This window comes from Pelophylax lessonae (assembly GCF_965119305.1).
Source record: "Pelophylax lessonae genome assembly, chromosome: 2".
NCBI classification, from domain to species: Eukaryota; Metazoa; Chordata; class Amphibia; order Anura; family Ranidae; genus Pelophylax; species Pelophylax lessonae.
This window is the reverse complement of record NC_138769.1, coordinates 331529914-331549534: the sequence shown is the minus strand read 5'-3', so window position 1 is coordinate 331549534 and position 19621 is coordinate 331529914. Positions and strand designations below refer to the sequence as shown.

Genomic DNA, 19621 nt, shown 5'->3' with positions numbered 1-19621 from the left:
GGCGGCTGTGTTTACATTAGCCGCCTGCCTTTCTCCCTCTCTACCCGACGATCGCGAGTGACCGGCGGACATCGGGTCCGCCAGTCACATGCGCCAGCTTCTTCGGGTACGAGCGGGAGCGCGCCTCCGGCGGCGTGCGCTCGCCCCCTATTCGCTCCCAGGCTAGTGACTTACCGGTACGTCACTTTGCCTGGGAGGGGCTGACCGCCGCCGTTTGCCGTGATAAATCAACGCAAATCTTGTCACCCAAAAAGGAGCAGGAGCTTCTTTTGGTTGACAAGTTTTGGGTGTTGTGATTTGCAGTTTATCACACGATAATCGCAGCAAAACCACACTCCGTGAAAATCCAATGGCACCCAAGCATGCGTTTTGCGATTGTGGGCAGAATCCCAAAATGCCAAATGTCAGTGGAGCCATTTGCAGTGCCGATAGTCATGTTATTGAGTATCCTAAACATAAACTTGTTGGTGTAACAGGTATTACCACAAGAGGAATCTTATGTAGGAACAAGAAAGTAAAAGGCAGAGGAGCATACCACTTTTTATCTGAAGGTTGTACAGATTTGTCCATTTTCCAAGTAGTTGTAAATACATATAGTGAAATGCAAAGCATAAGAAGAAAGGGAAACATTTTTGCCATACCTGCTTAGAAAAGGAACTGTCATATGTTGTATGTGAGGATAGGATAACAGTCAATTTGTAATTAACAAATTGACCGTGAATCCTGGAATTTACTTTCTTGAAATTTAGAGAAGGTGATTTCCACACATAGGCAATGGTTTATTTAGCAGCAATAAATATGTATGTAATAAGAACATTTCTACGTCAGGGAATATCATCTAATGGTCTTTGGAAGAGAGCCTTCCAGGGGTTTTTACCAATATTAGTCTGCAATAGCTTTTTGACATGATTTGCCAGATCCTTGTCCATTCTTCTGTGGAAAGGGTTTGGTTAAGGTCCTGTTCATTGTACAGTATATTTATGTGTAGATCGGCAGTGATAACCACCTAGTCTTTTATATCAAAAGTTTAAAAATATGAGCTTGGATAGTGTTCGTGGCTTTGCATTTATGTTCATATAGATATGTTGTCTAAATCTTTTTACACATTTTAGGTTAGAAGTGCAAATTACGATGCAGATCCCTTTGTTCAAGAATTCCAGTTTAAAGTTCGGGATGAAATGGCTCATGTGACGGGAAGAGTACTTCCAGCGCCAATGTTACAGTACGGAGGGAGGGTATGTGGAAACCATTTATTCCTTATTTAGCACTGCCCTATTAAGGAATCCCTTGCATCAATCCCTTATATGTATGAGAGAATGTTGAGATCCTAAAAGATGATTTTTTTTATTATTTTTGTCAGCCTCTGGTGGTCTTGGTATATGAGAATTCTGTAGATTATCTTGTTTAAATGTTTGCTGTTTATTGATACTCTCAGATGCTACACATGAAGAATATTTAATTAGGGCCATTATATAGCAACCAATCAGCCCTTTTAAATGATATGACTGCAGTATATTGAATTGCAGTTGCTATGGGACACATCACTTTTTTACATTTCCATTGTTATTTACTCTTTCAGATATAGTTACATAGTTACATAGTAGGTGAGGTTGAATAAAGACAATAGTCCATCCAGTTCAACCTGTGTAGGTGTGTGGCTGTAATCATCTCGCATACCCCTGAATGTTCTGATGATATGTTTGCAAGGTCTTGAAAAATATCTAGATGTTCTCATTAAATATCTGATCATTTTTTTTTCTTTGTTATTTAAACATCTTGGTTTTGTAGAATCGCACAGTGGCAACTCCGAGTCATGGGGTCTGGGACATGCGGGGGAAGCAGTTCCACACTGGTGTGGAGATCAAAATGTGGGCCATTGCATGCTTTGCAACGCAAAGGCAGTGCAGGGAAGAAATCTTGAAGTAAGTCTTAATGCAGTAAAATAAGTGTAAGATTTAAATTTTTCAAAAGCAAGCTTTAGAAATTTTTTGCTGGTCATCACAAATTACATTGTAGAGACTGTTCCATTCAACAGTGCATTATTATGATTTGTTTTGTTATAAAATGCCTGGATATAAATGTTAATTTGCGACCTTCCTCTTGGGAATGCTTGCAAGTTGATTTCTGACTTTTTTTCTGAACTCCCCATTGAAATGATATCAAGGAATCATCCTGTACCTGTTTTGCTCATTTTACTGTCCGTAAACAAGCCAAAGGTCAGTAACAAGTAGTTACAGTTTGGGATCAGACAAAAGCGTAGTCAAGGAACAAGCCAAGGGTCCATAAGGACTAGTTGCAGGATGGGATCAAGCAGAAATTTAGTAGTCGAGCAAAAAGCCAAGGGTCGATAACAAGTGTTAGCAAAATGTGGACAGCTCAGAAGACGAGTGCAAGATACTGGCTGGAGAAAGCACAATAATCTGGCAAACAGGAAGTGCAGAGACATGGCTTAAATCAGGAAGTTCATAGGAGGAGCAAGAGTTCAAGGTTCAGCAGAAGCGCAGGCACAAGGCAAGGTTGTCCCAATAGATCAGACAGGGTGCTGTCTAGAATCCCAGGTAGCACAGCGAGAAGAATCATTGCCAGACACAGCAGAGGTCCCAGCCCCTGACAAATGCCTTTACAAGTGTCTTTAATTGATTACACTGACTGTAACACCATCTATAAATGGGGGAGAGTCTGATCTGTCACAAGATTCTCTGCCCTATTTACATATCATGGTACAGGCAGAAGGAACTTTTTTCAGTTGGGGAAAGGGCAGAAAGGGGGATGTGTCCCTGTCAGATCATCTTAAGCATGTTTGAGCATGAAGACTCAAAGCTTATAGGCCTCATGCACACAGAATGTTTAGTTAACTCTTAGAAGCCTTTCCCTCTGGCAGCAGTGTTTTGGCAGAAAAAATGCATGGGGCTTGTTAAAGTCTGTAACGTGTTTAGGCGTTAGTTCATTTCATTGGCCAGAATAATAATTTATTCTGGCCATTGAAATGATGTAATGCTGAAGCACTAAACGCGCCTAGCATTTTTTTCTTCCAAAATGCTGCTGCTCAAGGACGCACTGGCATTGAGTTTTTTTCTGCCTCTAAACTTCTATAAAAGCCTATGTGTGCAGGGGCTTTTTAAGGCAGAAAGAAAAAATAAAGTGCCTGGGGCTGATGGAAGCAGATGGTCAAAATGTCCAATGTGCATGAACCAGTGTGAATGCACACTGGTTTCTTGTTAAAGCTGTTCCTTCTGTCAGGAGAAATTTTGCATTAAAAATGCGCATAAGCAGCATTTTTTCCAAACAGGTTAAGCCGTTTGGGCTTTTTTTTAATTACCCAGAATTTTAATTTATTCGGCCATTGAAATAAATAAACGCTTGAGCGCCAAATGCGTTTGGCATTTTTTTTTTAATCTGTCTTAAAGCTCCTCTCCTGAATGCGTGTCTTCTGCTTTCAGGAGAAGGAGCTTTGACCTCAAAATCCTGCTGCTCCTAATCTCCTCTAAAAGCCTGTGTGCGCATTTTGGGACTTTTATGGAGCCTTCGGGGGCTGAGGCAAAAACACTAAAATCTCAAAAAGCTTCAGTTTAGGATCAGCAAACTGCATGGGGCCTTAGAGCTCAGCAGCAGGAAGAGGGCAGGGTAGCCCTGCAACTAAACATTTCTGCAGAATGCAGCAGCTTCTTTTGTAACATACTTTACTACATGTGATGTACCGTAATTAGAGCTGTAAAAAAAAAAATGTTTAAAGCAGTATTAAACCTAAAATCAAACACATTATTTTTCAGCTTACCGATTTTCTTGGATGTGGTGGGTCCATTTAGTTTTATTTTTTAAGGCTCTCTTTCCCTTTTTTTTTTTTTTGTTTGGTGATCAAGTTTGGCAAGTATGTTTTTCAAAAGAAAAGGCTGTACTTTAGATGCATCAGTTACAGGGTTGAGACTATTACTGATAGGTGCTTACAATGGTCTGTTTTTTATGTTTTTATTTATTTAACCACTTCTGGACCGGAAGGATTTTCCCCCTTAATGACCAGGCTTTTTTTTGCGATACGGCATTGTGTTATTTTAACGGACAATTGTGCGGTTGTGTGACTCTGTACCTAAATAAACTTGATGTCCTTTTTTTCCCACGAATAGAGCTTTCTGTTGGTGGTATTTGATCACCTGTGCAATATTTTTCACTTTCAGCTATATAACATTACCAAAAAAAATTTTTACAAAATCAAAATTTTTCATCCTTCTAGGCCAATTTGTATTCTGCTACATATTTTTGGTGAAAAAAATCCCAATAAGCGTATTTTGATTGGTTTTTGCGCAAAAGTTATCGCGTCTACAAACTATACAAACTAGGGGAAACATTTGTCTTTTTTTAATTTTTTTTACTAGTAATGGCGGCGATCTGCGATTTTTAGCGGGACTGCGACATTGCGTGGACAGATCGGAGCCCTAACTGACATTTTTGACACTTGGGGGAACCAGTGACATTACTACAGTAATCAGTGCTAAAAATATGCAATGTTACTGTAATAATGACACTGGCAGGGAAGGGGTTAACCCAGGGGCGATCATAGGATTAAGTGTGAGCCTAGGGGAGTGTTTTCTAACTGTATGGGGGAGGGACTTGTGAAATGAACACAGAGACCTGTGTTTCAGAGACAACAACGGTCTGCTGTGTTTACAACAGCAGACCGTCCTCGCTCAACGGGGAGCGATCGTGGGTGCCCGGCAGCAATTGCCCCCTGGATCTGCATACCTGCTGCATAGTGGGGATGGGCCCCTAGGAGCACTCCTGCGAACCACCGTACAGGTACAGCGATTCGCACAGCCAGGCCAGCCTGCTGTAGTATATCTGCGGCGGGCGGGCGGCATGTGGTTAAAACCTGTATCCCAAGAGGAAAAAAACAGTTTGCTCTGACTACTTTGTAAAGTGTTAGCTGGAGTTTAGTTTCTGTTTAGTGTAATTAAATCTGCTAGTCCATCTAGCACTCCCCTCCCACCTGCATATTAACAATGCTGCTGTCCAAAGGTGCCCCTGTTCTCCTTCATCCAGAGTGTAGCCACTAATACAGGAGGTGTGTTACTGACCATTACATTTTTGGATTTAATACCACTTTAACTAAAAGTTTCAGCCTTATTTTGAGAGAGCAAAGATGTTTATCTAACAGGTGTAATATTTACTCATTTTTTCCTTTTTGCTTTTAGCTTGTATTGTAATTGTATTGTATTTATCTTAGAAAAAATTTGAGAACCCTGATGTATGAATTGTATTTCTTTTCGAATAGGGGATTCACAGACCAGCTAAGGAAGATTTCAAAGGATGCAGGGATGCCCATTCAGGGTCAGCCATGCTTCTGTAAATACGCGCAGGGCGCGGACAGTGTGGAGCCAATGTTCAGACACCTCAAAAACACCTACTCTGGGCTCCAACTCATTATTGTCATACTGCCAGGAAAAACACCAGTATATGGTATGAATTATTTATTTTTGATTATCTTGGTGTCTTAGGCTTTCGTGTCTAGTAGTAGTAGTATAAGGACTATTTTGGTTTGTGTTTGTCTACCTTGGAGTCCGTAGAATTTTTTAGCATGTATGAGCTATGTTATATTCTTTGTGATGTCCACATTAAACAAAAGCCCCAGGAGCTCAGGAAGGTTTTAGAGCAGGGGTGGGGAACCTTTTTTCTGCTGAGGGCCATTTGGGTATTTATAAAATCATTCAGGGGCCGTACAAAATTATCAACTTAAAAATTTGCCTGTTATGTTTGGTCAAACATTTAATTAACTCACCCCTAATGTGATGGCTGCAACTACTTCTCTTTGGTAAGGTGTGTGATGTTAGCTAGTATTGATGATGTTGCTACTGGCAACTGGTTTTCCAGGTTTGCCCCCCTTAATACAGAGTGATTAGTGCCCCCATCAATGCAGAGTGATTAGTGCCCCCATCAATGCAGAGTGATTAGTGCCCCCATCAATGCAGAGTGATTAGTGCCCCCATCGATGCAGAGTGATTAGTGCCCCCATCGATGCAGAGTGATTAGTGCCCCCATCAATGCAGAGTGATTAGTGCCCCCATCAATGCAGAGTGATTAGTGCCCCCATCAATGCAGAGTGATTAGTGCCCCCCATCAATGCAGAGCGATTAGTGCCCCCCATCAATGCAGAGCGATTAGTGCCCCCCATCAATGCAGAGCGATTAGTGCCCCCCATCAATGCAGAGCGATTAGTGCCCCCATCAATGCAGAGCGATTAGTGCCCCCCCATCAATGCAGAATGATTTGTGCCCCCCATCAATGCAGAATGATTTGTGCCTCCCAACAATGCATTGTGATTAGCGCCCCCCATTAATGCAGAGCGCATGGGGATTAGAGCGCCTCCTGATTACACACAGAGCGAGTTCTTCTACTTACCCGGCACGGGCGCTCTCATACGAAGTCACGCCTCCTGGACCGACTCCTATGATAGATGTCACCACTGTGCTGTCTATCATAGGTAGGAGGCGTGACTTCGTACGACAGAGGCCGTGCAAGCAGAGGAACCCGCTCTGTGTGTAATCCGGAGGTGCTCCCCCTCCCCTTCCCCTCTGGAGGCAGCCCAATGGCAGGGCCGGATCAGATGGTGCGGGCCATAGGTTCCCCACCCCTGTTTTAGAGGTAGAGGGGCTGACATAAGATTTGGCTTCTAAGCCACCATTCCATAAATCAACACTCCTGAAGTTCCTACACCAAAGAATTTCTCCTGGGAATGCCAGTAGTTTTTTGGAGGGAGGAGGGGAGAAGATACTATATTCATTTGGAAGTCACTGGAGAGAATTGTATATGCTATATTTTTTAGATTTTTTTTTTCCTTTTCCCCCTCAAAGTGGAGTTACCCTTTTAAATTCACCATAGTGGAGATGGCCCAGAGAATATAAAATGTGTTTATAATGTATCCAAGACATGATAGTCAAGAAATTTAGATGTGTAATTTATACCCTTCGAACACCTTAATGTGGAACTTTTAGTCAGAAAATAAGTCCTGCTAGACCACTTCAAACTGCAGGTATAGCTATGTGAAACATTAAAAATAAGTGCCAATACTGTTTATTCCAGTAAAATACTTTCTCTCCTGGCTTTGCACATGTTCAGTTGCTGTCCATTTTTTGCCTTGTGCTAAAAATCAGAGCCACTAGAGGCTGGTCTGTTGACAGCCTAAAGATTTACTTTTGCTCAGGGGCTCTAGGCTTCAGCAAACTGGCAGCCTCCGGCAAGAAGAAACAGGAGCAATGCTTGATGCAATTTAAGGCGCATGCTAATTTTGGTAGCATAATTATTAATGTAAAATGTATGTTCCTTGCTGAACAACATTATTTTTTATGAAATTGTTTAAAGGTAAAGTTCTGCTTTAAGGTTCCTCTTTGACATCGGGTCCCTCTGTGCAGCTAGGCTTTGAAAAAGTCTCACACATGTGGTATCCCCATGCTCGAGAGGTGTAGAAGTATGTGTTATGGGATGTAATTCTAAGTATGCCTATGCTGTGTGCGAGAAATATCTTATTAAATTGACAACTGTGTTTAAAAAAGGGCTTTTTACTCTTTCTGCATTCTCCAAAAATTCCTGGCAATAAAATGAAGTCTTCAAAAGGCTCCCCATGCCGCTTAAAAAAATACCTTGGAGTTTTAACTCTCCAAAATGGGGACATGTTTTCACTGCCCTGGTGCTTCAACGTCTCCAAAAAATATGATGGGGTATTAAGGAACTTAGATGTGTATTTTATGCACCTAGAAACCTGAAGGTGCTCTTTGGATTCTGGGCCCCTCTGTGCTTCCAAAAGCTTGTGGCACCAAAAATTTGTTCCAAAAGACTCCTCATTATTCAGAAAATACCTTGGAGTGTTTTCTCTCCAAAATGATGTAATTTTGTTGGTGTTTTCACTGTCCTGGTTCACCAGGGCCTCCATAAATGAGATAGCTAGGGTTATCAGCAGTTTGGAGCAATTTTGCTTCAATGATTTTACATGCGATTCAAAAACTGCATCAAAAATGCAGCACAGGTGCATTTTGTATGCATTTTTGTCGCATTTTCAATGCATTTCAATAGGGGAGGCATTAATTCGCAATAGACTCCCAACAGATCAGTGTGAAGACATAAATAGAATTTGAAAGGATACATTTTTCTTGAGCTTTTCTTGCGCTTTTTCTTTTTTTTTTTTTTTTTTCTTTAACGCAAAAGCATTTAAAAAAACTATGAAAAAGTCAAATATCAATACATATAAATATAAATATATATTTTTCGGTGCACCACTAGAAATTAGTAGCGTAATTTATGCCCCTAAAACACCTGCCGGTGCTCCTTGGATTTTGGACCCCTCTATGCATCTAGTCTGTGAAAATGTCTCACAAATGTGGTATCCTCATACTCTGGAGGCATAGCAGAATGTGTTTTGGAGGTGTAATTGTAAGTATGCTCATGCTGTGTGTTAGAATTCACTGTAAAATGGCAACTTTGAGGAAAAAAAAAACACATTTCATTTCTTCATTTTCCAAAAAGCTGTGACAAAAAATTACAACTTTAAAAAACTCACCATGCCTTTTAATAAATACCTTGGACTCTCTACTTTCCAAAAAGGGGTCATTTGGGAGTATTTGTACTTTTCTGGCATTTTAAAGCGGTTGTAAACCCTATAAAAAAAAAAATCCTGCAAGACAAAGGCATAATGAGCTAGTATGCATCGCATACTAGCCCATTATGTGTAACTTACCTTAAAACGAAGCCCCGACACGGACCCCCGGACATCGATGCGGGCGCTGCCATGATCCCTCGTCGTCTCTTCCGGGTTCGGCGGCTCCGGCGCGCTGATTGGCCGGAAGAGACGGCTCCGGCGCGCTGATTGGCCGGAGCCACGATGACGTCACTCCCGCGCATGCGCGCGGGAGTGATTTTTCCGGCAAGCTCCCGGCAAGTTAATTGAAGGTCCCCCCGGACCTTCAGAGCGCATGCACCGCTCGCGCGAGCGGCTGCATGCACTGTAAATATCTCCTAAACCGTGCCAGTTTAGGAGATATTATTTGTACCTACAGGTAAGCCTTATTATAGGCTTACCTGTAGGTAAAAGTGAAAAAAGCGGGATACTACCGCTTTAAGTCACGAAATAAGATAGGCAGTAAGTACATCAGGACGGATCCTTTTTTTTTTTTTTTTTTTTTCATATAAATACTGTGCTGGGTTATGTTTAACAAATCGCAGAATCCATTTTGGCCAAAAGTTATTAGGAAAGATTATTTGCAAAATTTTATAATCTAATATAAGAAAAAATGTGTTTTTTTTCAAACTTTTTTGATATTTTATTTCCTTTTTATATAGCAAAAATAACCCAGTAGTGATTCATTTCCACCAAAAGAAAGCTCAATCTGTCTCTCAAAATGATAACAATTTCATTTGAATAAAGTGTTGCATGACTATTGTCTTTCAAAAGTGTGACGGCACTGAAAACTGAAAGTGTCTGGACTTCCGGTGGTTAAACCAGATGGTGGCATAGCACTTATGCTGCTTGATGGTTAAACATTTTATTAGTTATCTTGCTGATGCTGTTTTCTTTGGGGTTGGTAATAAAAAAGTATCCATGTAGTTGAGTCACTAATATTCTCACTGTACCACGAATTATCATCTATTTTTTTTTTTCTCTCCTTCTCAGCGGAGGTAAAGCGCGTTGGAGACACATTGCTGGGTATGGCTACTCAGTGTGTCCAAGTGAAGAATGTAATAAAAACATCTCCTCAAACGCTCTCAAATTTGTGCCTAAAAATTAATGTAAAATTGGGAGGAATTAACAATATCCTAGTTCCACACCAACGGTAAGAAAATGTATTTGTTTTTATGTACACATTTAAATTTGTTTTTTGTTTGGCCACACCTTCTCCTCAACATGTAAGAAACTGAGCTTGTTTGAAGCTAGAAATACAAAAGTAATTTTTTTCATGATGCAGAATGAGCTTTCTGTTCCAGAATAAACTTAATAATATATGATCAGTATAACATTGTAAAGCTGAATGTTGGGAAATGGTAATAGCTTTTCTAAGAGAAGATAGATCCAGATAAAAGATCTCATACAAGCTTAATTGAATGATGTATGGGGACGAATATTGACAAATGAAGAAACCATCATAAATTAGTGTTTAAAATGCAAACCAATAAATATATATATATACATATATATATATATATATATATATATATATATATATATATATATATATTAGTATCTTGCAAAAGTGAGGTCCCAGGTGTGAATGGGGAGCAGGTGTGTTAAATTTGGCGTTATTGTTCTCACTCTCATACTGGTCACTGGAAGTTCAACATGGCACTTCATGGCAAAGAACTCTCCGAGGATCTGAAAAAAATAATTGTTGCTCTACATAAAGATGGCTTAGGCTATTAGAAGATTGCCAAGACCCTGAAACTGAGCTACAGTATGGTGGCCAAGACCATACAACGGTTTAACAGGACAGGCCTTGCCATGGTCGACCAAAGAAGTTGAATGCACGTGCTCAGCGTCATATCCAGAGGTTGTCTTTGGGAAATAGATGTATGAGTGCTGCCAGCATTGCTGCAGAGGTTGAAGGGGGTCAGCCTGTCAGTGCTCAGACCATACGCCACACACTGCATCAAATTGGTCTGCATGGCTATCGTCCCAGAAGGAAGCCTTTTCTAAGGGTGATGCACAAGAAAGCCTGAAAAAAGTTTGCTGAAGGCAAGCAGACTAAGGACATGGATTACTGGAACCATGTCCTGCGGTCTGATGAGACCAAGATAAACTTATTTAATTCAGATAGTGTCAAGCGTGTGTGGCAGCAACCAGGTGAGGATTACAAAGACAAGTGTGTCTTGCCTACAGTCGAGCATGGTGGTGGGATGTCATGGTCTGGGGCTGCATGAGTGCTGCCGACACTGGGGAGCTACAGTTCATTGAGGAAACCATGAATGCCAACATGTACTGTGACTTACTGAAGCAGAGCATGATCCCCTCCTTTCAGGGACTGGGCCTCAGGGCAGTATTCCAACATACGACCCCAACACACCTCCAAGACGACCACTGACTTGCTAAAGAAGCTGAGCATAAAGGTGATGGACTGGCCAAGCATGTCTCCAGGCCTAAACCTTATTGAGCATCTGTGGGGCAACCTCAACGGAAGGTGGAGGAGTTCAAGTTCTCTAACCTCCACCAGCTCCATGATGTCATCATGGAGGAGTGGAAGAGGACTCCAGTGGCTACCAGTGATGCTCTGGTGAACTCCATGCCCAAGAAGATTAAGGCAGTGCTAGAAAATGATGATGGCCACACAAAATATTGACACTTTGGGCCCAATTTGGACATTGTCAGTTAGGGGTGTACTCCCTTTATAGATAGATGTGTGTGTGTGTGCGTGTGTGTGTGCGTGTGTGTGTGTGTGTGTGCGTGCATGTCTGTATAAAACTAGGTATCAATACTAGTTAATAAGTCTATTGCTAGCACAGCTGGCTGGGGAAAGGTTGCCTCCTGAGCGGACTGGGCAAGAAAGAAAAGGGATGGGTAGAGGCGCACCAAGCCACCATTAGTGTAGCCAGTTTTATTATTAGAAAACGTTCAAATACAAAGCTTATGCCCGCAGACTTTGCTGGTGTTTAAAGGATAAGTTCACCTTTTGGGAACATGTTCCACCCATTTTTAGGGTGAAACATGTAGTATGTTCACAATGCTGCAGTCGCTGCCCAATCCCGCCCCCTCCCTGTGACAGGAGTACGGGGAGAAGTTTCCTGTACTAGCTGTCACTTTTTGTAATCCGCGTGGCCGTACGGGGCTCTGCCCGCACAGCCATGTCATTCAGTTACACAGCTCTTTGTGTGAATGAACTACAAGCCCCAACTTCTTTTGCGGCTGTCGGCTTGAAGTTCCCAATAATCTACCATGGCGCTGTGGTGCGCCATGGTAGTTAATTTATTCTTCCTTTCAGTGTATATGCTTGCCCATACAGGATGTACGAGCACACAGATACACTGACTGATCTGCAGGAGACCTGCATGGCACCAGCCAGCTGCTGATCGCTGGTGCAATGCTTTAAAGGCTCCAAAAAATAAATATAATAATAAATGCACACTTTTTTTTACCTGAAAAAAAAATGCATTTATTCATTCATTTTTTTTTTTCAAGTGAACTTATCCTTTAAGCTTTAAAACAAGCTCTGAAATGCATTGTGATTGGTCAGAGAACCCTTGATGGTTGACCGCTTCCTGTCTGCTCCTTGATAGATCAAGTCCCCTCTGGCAGCTTGCTTGGAATCCTGCCCCGGCTTCACAGTGCTCTTGTCAGTGGCTCTGGTGTGGGCTGGATTTAGAACTGATAACTTTTACATGAAGCCTATTTCAGTGCTTAACACCAGCGATGTCTGTGAGTGCATAAGCTTTGTATTTGATCTTTTTCTAATACTAAAACTTGCTACACTAGTGGTGGCTTGGCTTTCTCTCCCCTTCCCTTTACTTTTTAATAGCATTTTTAAGCCTTCCTTTCCACTCCCATGTATTTAATAAATGATTTCTGCATTCTTTGTTCCCTAATGAAGAAATTCTAACCTCTATAACATCATAACAGGGTCTCTATCTAGAGTCTCTATGCAGCCTTTTGGTAGGGATTACCAGGAAGGCCATAGGTAGCTTCCTGCATATTTAGACATGCCCTGCTACTCATTTTGAAAGTCATCTATCCACCCCCCCTCTTCCCTATCCAAGTCTGTTTGCCTAGTATTTTGATGCCGGCAGCTCTGAGCAAAGTAGTAGAAGATCAGCGTCTTGCACTTTTAACAGATTCCCACCTACCTTCTGCCCTCCCCAGCTACCAGTGTTGTCACTTGCTGACTGATTATTTTGGATGAATAGCTCTATCAGTGTTACAGCACTTGAGGCTTGTTCACGTAGGCCGTTGGGTAGAGCAGTAAAAATAGGAGGTTGAGCAGTGGTTTTACAGGCCCACCCTCATGCTGCAACGAAGGCCAGGTGGGGTTGTACACATGCCCTGGCTGTTACAAAATTATACCCAATGTCATTTTCGAGGGCACATGTAATTTTGCCAGGTGAATAGGGCTTAGCTAAAATTGCGAGCCAAATGCTAGGCTCTCAGTTGCAGTGCCTACAGTCCCTACAGATTTGGCTGAAAAAAAAAAAAAGTGCTATCACTTCCTTCAACCCTGTACTCCTGTCCTGCTCTCTGAAATGGAATCCATCATGGATAACTTTTCAGACGGGAGCAAGGGCTGCCATCCGTGTGATCAAACCCTTACAGCGGAATACTGCAGCTTTTGTTTACTGCAGCTGTCTGCACACCTGCCCACACAGTCTTCAAAGACCCTTGGGCTTCAAGAGATTATTGATTTCCCTCCTAATGATTCTCAAACTCCCTTTCCATATTTGCAGCAGTCTTTGCTGTTATGCTCGCTTTCTGGCAGTAGGGAAATTCTGCTTTATTTAGTACCAAGCATCATCATGCAGCAATAACAGGAGTACTCCCCCCCCCTCTCCCGTCAATTTCCAAGAGCCAAGGCGGATGTGTAGGCAGCTGCTTGGTGACTTGGAGATAAGAAAGCTTCAGTTGCTACAGAAAGATGCTAAATAAATCAGAGTTTTACTGTCTGCAGTGTGCTGCTGCAACGGAAGTGACCATGCTATTTATTCAAAATAAACAAGTGAGCACAAGGGTTATGTACAACTGCAAAAACACCGGTAGTGCTGCTATAAATCCAAAATGAACTTGGAGTGAGTGAGTAATGAGACACTAAAGGGTAGACCTGGGTGAAGAGCCTCACTAAAACAAAGTGGAACTATGATGAATGGGTGGCATTGGGCAGGGAGAGGCAATGTAAGCACCACTAGCACCTGATGCTAATGTCCCTGGACTGTGGGCAGCAATCCTATGAGCAGTGCCTGCATTGATCTATTGTGAGGCGATGGTAAAGAGACTGGTCACCCAAGAAATAGGGAACAGGCTGTACTGACCAGTAGTTTAAACATAAATGGGTGCTTTGTGACTGTCATAAGGCAACCTATACTGCAAATTTAGGAGACTAGCAATCAATAACCAGAGTTAGGATTACCAGTAACTGTTTCCAGTAGTCTTGCCAGGCAGCCTTTGAGATATGGAGCTCCTCCCCTAGGACATGAAACAAATTGCTGGATTACGATTTAAAAGGCAGTACTTCACACACACACTTCAATATACACGAGAACCTAAGGATAGACTTAAAAAATATATACATAATTAAAACACGGCCATATAAGAACAACAGGTTGGGAAATTGGCTGTTCTGAAAGACTACTGGTAATAGAGGTACCTCTGTCTAACTCTAGTTTTTCCCAGTCGCCTTCCAGGGACAGCCTTTGAGATGAAATCTGAAAATGTATCTGCTTTGGTTGGACCATTGCTTGGAACGTACACCCAAAAGCCTGATCTTGACTACAGGTTACAGGTCCAACTGGTAGTGGTGAATGAATGTTAAAAAAAACTTGACCATGAAAGATGCCTTACAATCTGCTCTGGGGTGGCACCAGTTATTTCTGCCTAAGCAGCTGCTAAAGCTTTAGTAGTATGCATAGCCAGGTGAATCCTTATTTATACCCCTGCAAGATTCCAAAATGGCCTATCTGATCTATCATGCCTAGGTCAAACAATTTAGAGACTCATTCACTTCTGTGTGTATCTGCAAAGAGAACAAACAAAGCCTATGAAGATAAAAGTGTTTGGTTGCGTCAAGGCTCAGTAAACATCATCTAACATCCAAAACGCCAAACTCTTTCTCTCAGAGATCCAGATGTTCTGCAATGCATCTGCTCCCAAGGATGTTTTTCATGAATCATAGAAAAAAAGAGATCTGCCTTCGCATTTCTCCTGGAGGCGAACTGATCCACTTCGGGCTGACTTCAACGATCCACTAGATCCTGAAAGATATCTGGGTAAAGGGGACCACTTGCCTTGATCAGTCTGATGGTGACTCAAAAAATTTGCTAGACAGCTCTGTCTCCCCTTCAGATGAATGAGAAGGAGGCTAAAATCCTTTCTGCTCAAGAGCGAATCTCCCCTGCTAATATCATTAGCATTGGGTAACTTCTTGGTTGATGTAGGCCACTGTAGTGATATAATCTGAAGATGATGACCTCTTGGAAAGAGACCAATTCCAAAGCAGACCTGTCTGGCTTTTTATTTTCCTACCACCAAAGTGAGCCTTTCATTCTGGCCGACAGATAGAACAACTTGTCAATAGAATGCCGATCCCCTCTCCAAACCTGCAAAATAAAGTTTTGCAGAGGTCTCAGGTGAAAACAAGCCCAGGAAAACGCAGGAAAGCTCACTCCTATAAGGCCCAAGGCTGACATCTTGGTTTTCACAGAAACCTGATGATTGCATTGCAGAGACAAAAGGAGAGAGTCCATCTTAAGAACCTTTTCTCCTTGTAGGACAATGTTCTGCTTTGAGTAAAGAATGCAGCCTAGAAAAGGAATCAACAGAGTTGTATTCGTCTTGTCTCAATTTATCAGCCAACCCAGCTTCATTAGCCACTGTTGAATTGACTGAATATTTCTCTTGAGCTGCATCTCTGAAGAAGTTGTCAGGAGGAGGTCATCCAAATATGGAATCATTGTATTCTTTTGTAATCACAAGGAAAGTAGTGCATCCATGTTGAACCTACCTAAGAGTCTTCTCTTATTAAAATATGCATCTCTTAGGTCCAGGGTTGCTATAAAGCAATCCTGGAGATTAGCTCTGATTGTGAAGATAGATTCTGTTTTGAAAGTTTCTGTAGATGATGGTCCTGTTCAAAAGTTGGAGCTTCAGAATAATGCAACATTTTCTGAAGGCTTCTTTACCATAAAAACGTGAGCGTAAAAACTTTTCCTCCTTTCTTCTCTTGGTACTGGAATCTAGACATTCTCATCCACTAAATCATCTTATCAGAAGTGGAAAAGCCCTCGCTTTTTCTTAGTTCTTTAAAAGCTGTCACTAGGAATCCTGATGGCTGGCATTCAAACTCCAGTGTGTAGCCTTGATTCAAAATACATTTGTTGGAGGTGATTAATGTCCACTGGGGGATGAATCCTCCTTACCTTCCTCCCTCCCACAGGAATTTGCCTGTCATTGTGGCTTGGAGGACATAATCAGGATGGTTCCTTTACCCTTATGTCCTGTCCAATGCTTTTTGTTATCCTTATCCTCCAGCTAATGTCATGGCTAGAGCTTGCTTTAGACTTGCCATTGCCAAAGCCCTGGCCCACTTAAGAAGCACATCACCCTTCTATTTATCGGATCTCTGAGCATTCTCCTATTTTCAAAGGCTAGGTCAGTCGTCTTTGACACTTTGGAAAGTTGTTTCAAACAAGTGCTGAGTTTTTGTCAAAAAACAAATCTGCATTTTTAAATTAATAAAAAAATGGTTTTCTTTCTGGGTTTTTCCATTACTTTATAATAGAATGTGAAAGCACATTATGCACTGGGAAGACTGTGTGTTTCTCTTTCGTTCATTGATGGACACAGCACTCCATAAATCATAACTACTGGGCTATATTGCCTCCTCCAGGAGTAGGACTAGGCGGAACAAAAAACACCTGGCTATGCCCATGGGTGGTCCTCAGCTGGTCTATAACCCCCCTAGAAAATCTGCTTTAATCTTTCTAGTCAGGAGTAAGGACCTAGGCTCCCTGCTGGGATCTCTGGTTCTAGCAATTTTCTCCTTCCTTACATCTTTTTTGTTTTCTCTTGGAAAGGTCCCCCCTATGCCTGTCCATGGAATTGATTTACCTAGGTCTGATTTTAATTTTGACCAGGATGGTTCTTCCTCTGAACACATTTCAGGAACCACAGGCCGTGATTCTCCAGCTGCTGTCACACAGACAGTTCTCTCTCCCGATTTGCATACAGGTTCTGAGTCTGGTGGTATCCACCCTCAAGACAGTTCTGTTTGCATAGTCCTACATGCAGCTCCTTTAGCAGGTTTGGCTCCACAGGAGGATACGGAAGTTCGTGACAGGGTCCTCTGACAGACACCGCAGGCGTCCAAGGGCCACGGTAAGGCCAGTATTATACTCAGCTAAGGCTTCCTCCGCAGTTCCTGTGAGGAATCAAGAGCGAGGATTTTCCAATCATCCTGGTTGGCTGTAAACGTCCCTTCGGGGGTTCTTCTCAGAGAAAGCCAGTTGTCCCAAGGGCTGATTTACCATCCTGCTTTACAGTCGCTGGTTTTAATGGCTTAGCTACTGAATGGAGGGCTAGAGGTCTGTCAGTGATCAGTGATCCCTACTATGGTGAAGGCGAGAAAGTCGTCTTCCAGCAAGATATACCATAGTACATGGAAAACATACATTTCTTGGTGTGAGTCGATTGGCGCTCATCCTCAATCCTTTTCTGTGGCTTGGATCTTAACCTTTCTTCAACAGGGCGTTGATCAGAAGTCAGCCTTGAGTACCATCAAGGGCCAGGTGTCTACTCTTGCAAACTTCTTTCCGTGACCCCTAGCCATGCACTCTTAAGTGTGTACCTTCTTTCAGGGTACGGTCTCTTTTGCTGCCATAGGATTTAAATTTAGTACTTTTGGTTCTCCAGAAACCTCCATTTGAGAATATTTGGGGGATTCCCTTGTCTACGGTATTCCAGAAGGTGACATTTTTGGTGGCTATTACTTCGGCCCACAGGGTATCTAGTGGTCCGTAGGGATAAAGTGGTTCTTTCTCCCTGTCCATCATTCCTGCCTAAAGTTGTCTCTGACTTCCATTTAAATGAGGACATTATGTTGACTTCCTTGTGTCCCAAGCTGGCTCATCCCAAGGAATTTGCCTTGCATACCTTGGATGTGATTCGTGCAAATCGAGTGTATCTGGCAGCTACTGAGTCTTTTCGGAGGTTAGACTTGCTTTTTGTGGTTACGGACGGACCAAGAAAAGGGCTTGCCGCTTCTTCGGCTGCCATCTCCAGATGACTCAGACAGACGGTGACTTAGGCCTATTCCATTAAAGGTCAAGGTCCACCTTTCCCTGTCACGGCGCTAAGTGCTTCTTGGGCCTTCCGTCATCAGGCATCGATATCGCAAGTTTGCAAGGCGGCCACTTGGTCGTCGGTGCATACCTTTACAAAATTCTATAAGGTAGATACTTTGGCATCTACGGATGCTTCTTTTGGTCGCAAAGTTTTGCAGGCTGCTGTTTAAGAGGGGCTGTTCCCTTTTGAGGGGTCTTTTTTTCTTTAAACCTTTATTTTTCAGAGGGGGCTTTTCTGACCCGGTTAAGGCTCCTGTGTCCTGGTTAAGGCCTCTTATGTGTTTAGCCTTGGGTTATTTTCCCCATCCCTCCATTTTCTTTTTAGCACTGCTTTTGGACGTCCCACTAGTTATGATTTATGGAGCGCTGTGTCCATCGATGAATGAGAGAGAAAATTGTATTTTTGTACTTACCGTAAAATCCATTTCTCTGAGTTCATTGACGGACACAGCACCCACCCCCTCTATGAAGTTCTGATACTTCTAATACTGCTTGCTACTAAACTGATTACCTGGAGCAAAGAGAGGGGTTATATACCAGCTGAGGACGGCCCATGGGCGTAGCTAGGGTTTTTTCTGCCTAGCCCTACTCCTGGAGGAGGCAATATAACCCACTAGTTTTCATTTATAGAGCACTCTGTCCGTCAATGAACTCAGGGAAAAGGATTTTACGGTAAGTACGAAAATCACATTTTTCGCTTTGTATCCCTTGGTACATCTGCTCATGTCTGGACATTTGAATCTTCCAAAAAAAAAGAAAGGGGACCTTTTACCTTTACCCACATGCTAGTATTCTAATATACAGTATCTCACAAAAGTGAATACACCCCTCACATTTTTGTAAATATTTTATTACATCTTTTCTTGTGATAACACAGAAGAAATAACACTACAATGTAAAGTAGTGAGTTTACAGCTTCTATAACAGTGTAAATTTGCTGTCCCCTCAAAATAACTCCACACACAGCCATTAATGTCTGAACCGCTGGCAACAAAAGAGTACACCCTTAAGTGAAAATGTCTGTCCAAATTGGGCCCAATTAGCCATTTATCAGCTCCAGAATCTTCTTGACCATTGGGTTATGCTGCCCCTACAGGAGTAGGATGCAAGGCAGGAAAAAGCTTTACCACTCTATGGGAGAGTGCCAGGGGATATACTCCCACCTCCTGCTATAGGCACTCAATTTTTTTTTCTGCCTAGTCAGGAGTAAGGACCTAGTTCCTTGCTGGGATCTCTGGTCCTAGCATTTTTTCTTTTTAAATGGGTTTTTTCCTCCTTTTTATTATTTTCTGTTCCTGTGAGAACTACAATCAACTGCCGGACTGGGCGACACACTGGATATTCTAGATCCTTATGGTCTCCCCAGTCCGGCCAGCGAGCACGACCCGATCTGGTCGGGGAGTTAAATGTCTCGCGAGGACGCTCCGATCTGGTCACAACCTGAGTCGCGGCTTATCTCTGGCACACTGCACCCCCATTCCAAGATGGTGCAGTGATCTCTCTGGAATGGTGCCCACTCGCTTCCATGGTGTGGTAAGTAGTGTCCCCCCTCTCCCTTGGTGGTCTTTTGGGGTGGACGTGGGCCCCTTCCTGGGATGGTAGAACCCCAGGGTTC

At 42.5% G+C, this 19621-nt stretch overlaps 1 protein-coding gene across 1 annotated transcript in view; it reads left to right on the top strand.

The window, feature by feature from the left end:
• LOC309545945 (protein argonaute-3) overlaps window positions 1-19621 on the top strand; it is a 268246-nt gene that overhangs the window by 184182 nt on the left and 64443 nt on the right. Inside the window, exons 10-13 of the mRNA XM_082245395.1 lie at window positions 1113-1235; window positions 1789-1922; window positions 5267-5451; window positions 9653-9812. Of these exons, the coding sequence (XP_082101521.1) occupies window positions 1113-1235; window positions 1789-1922; window positions 5267-5451; window positions 9653-9812 (602 nt within the window). The remainder of the gene's footprint in view (window positions 1-1112; window positions 1236-1788; window positions 1923-5266; window positions 5452-9652; window positions 9813-19621) is intronic.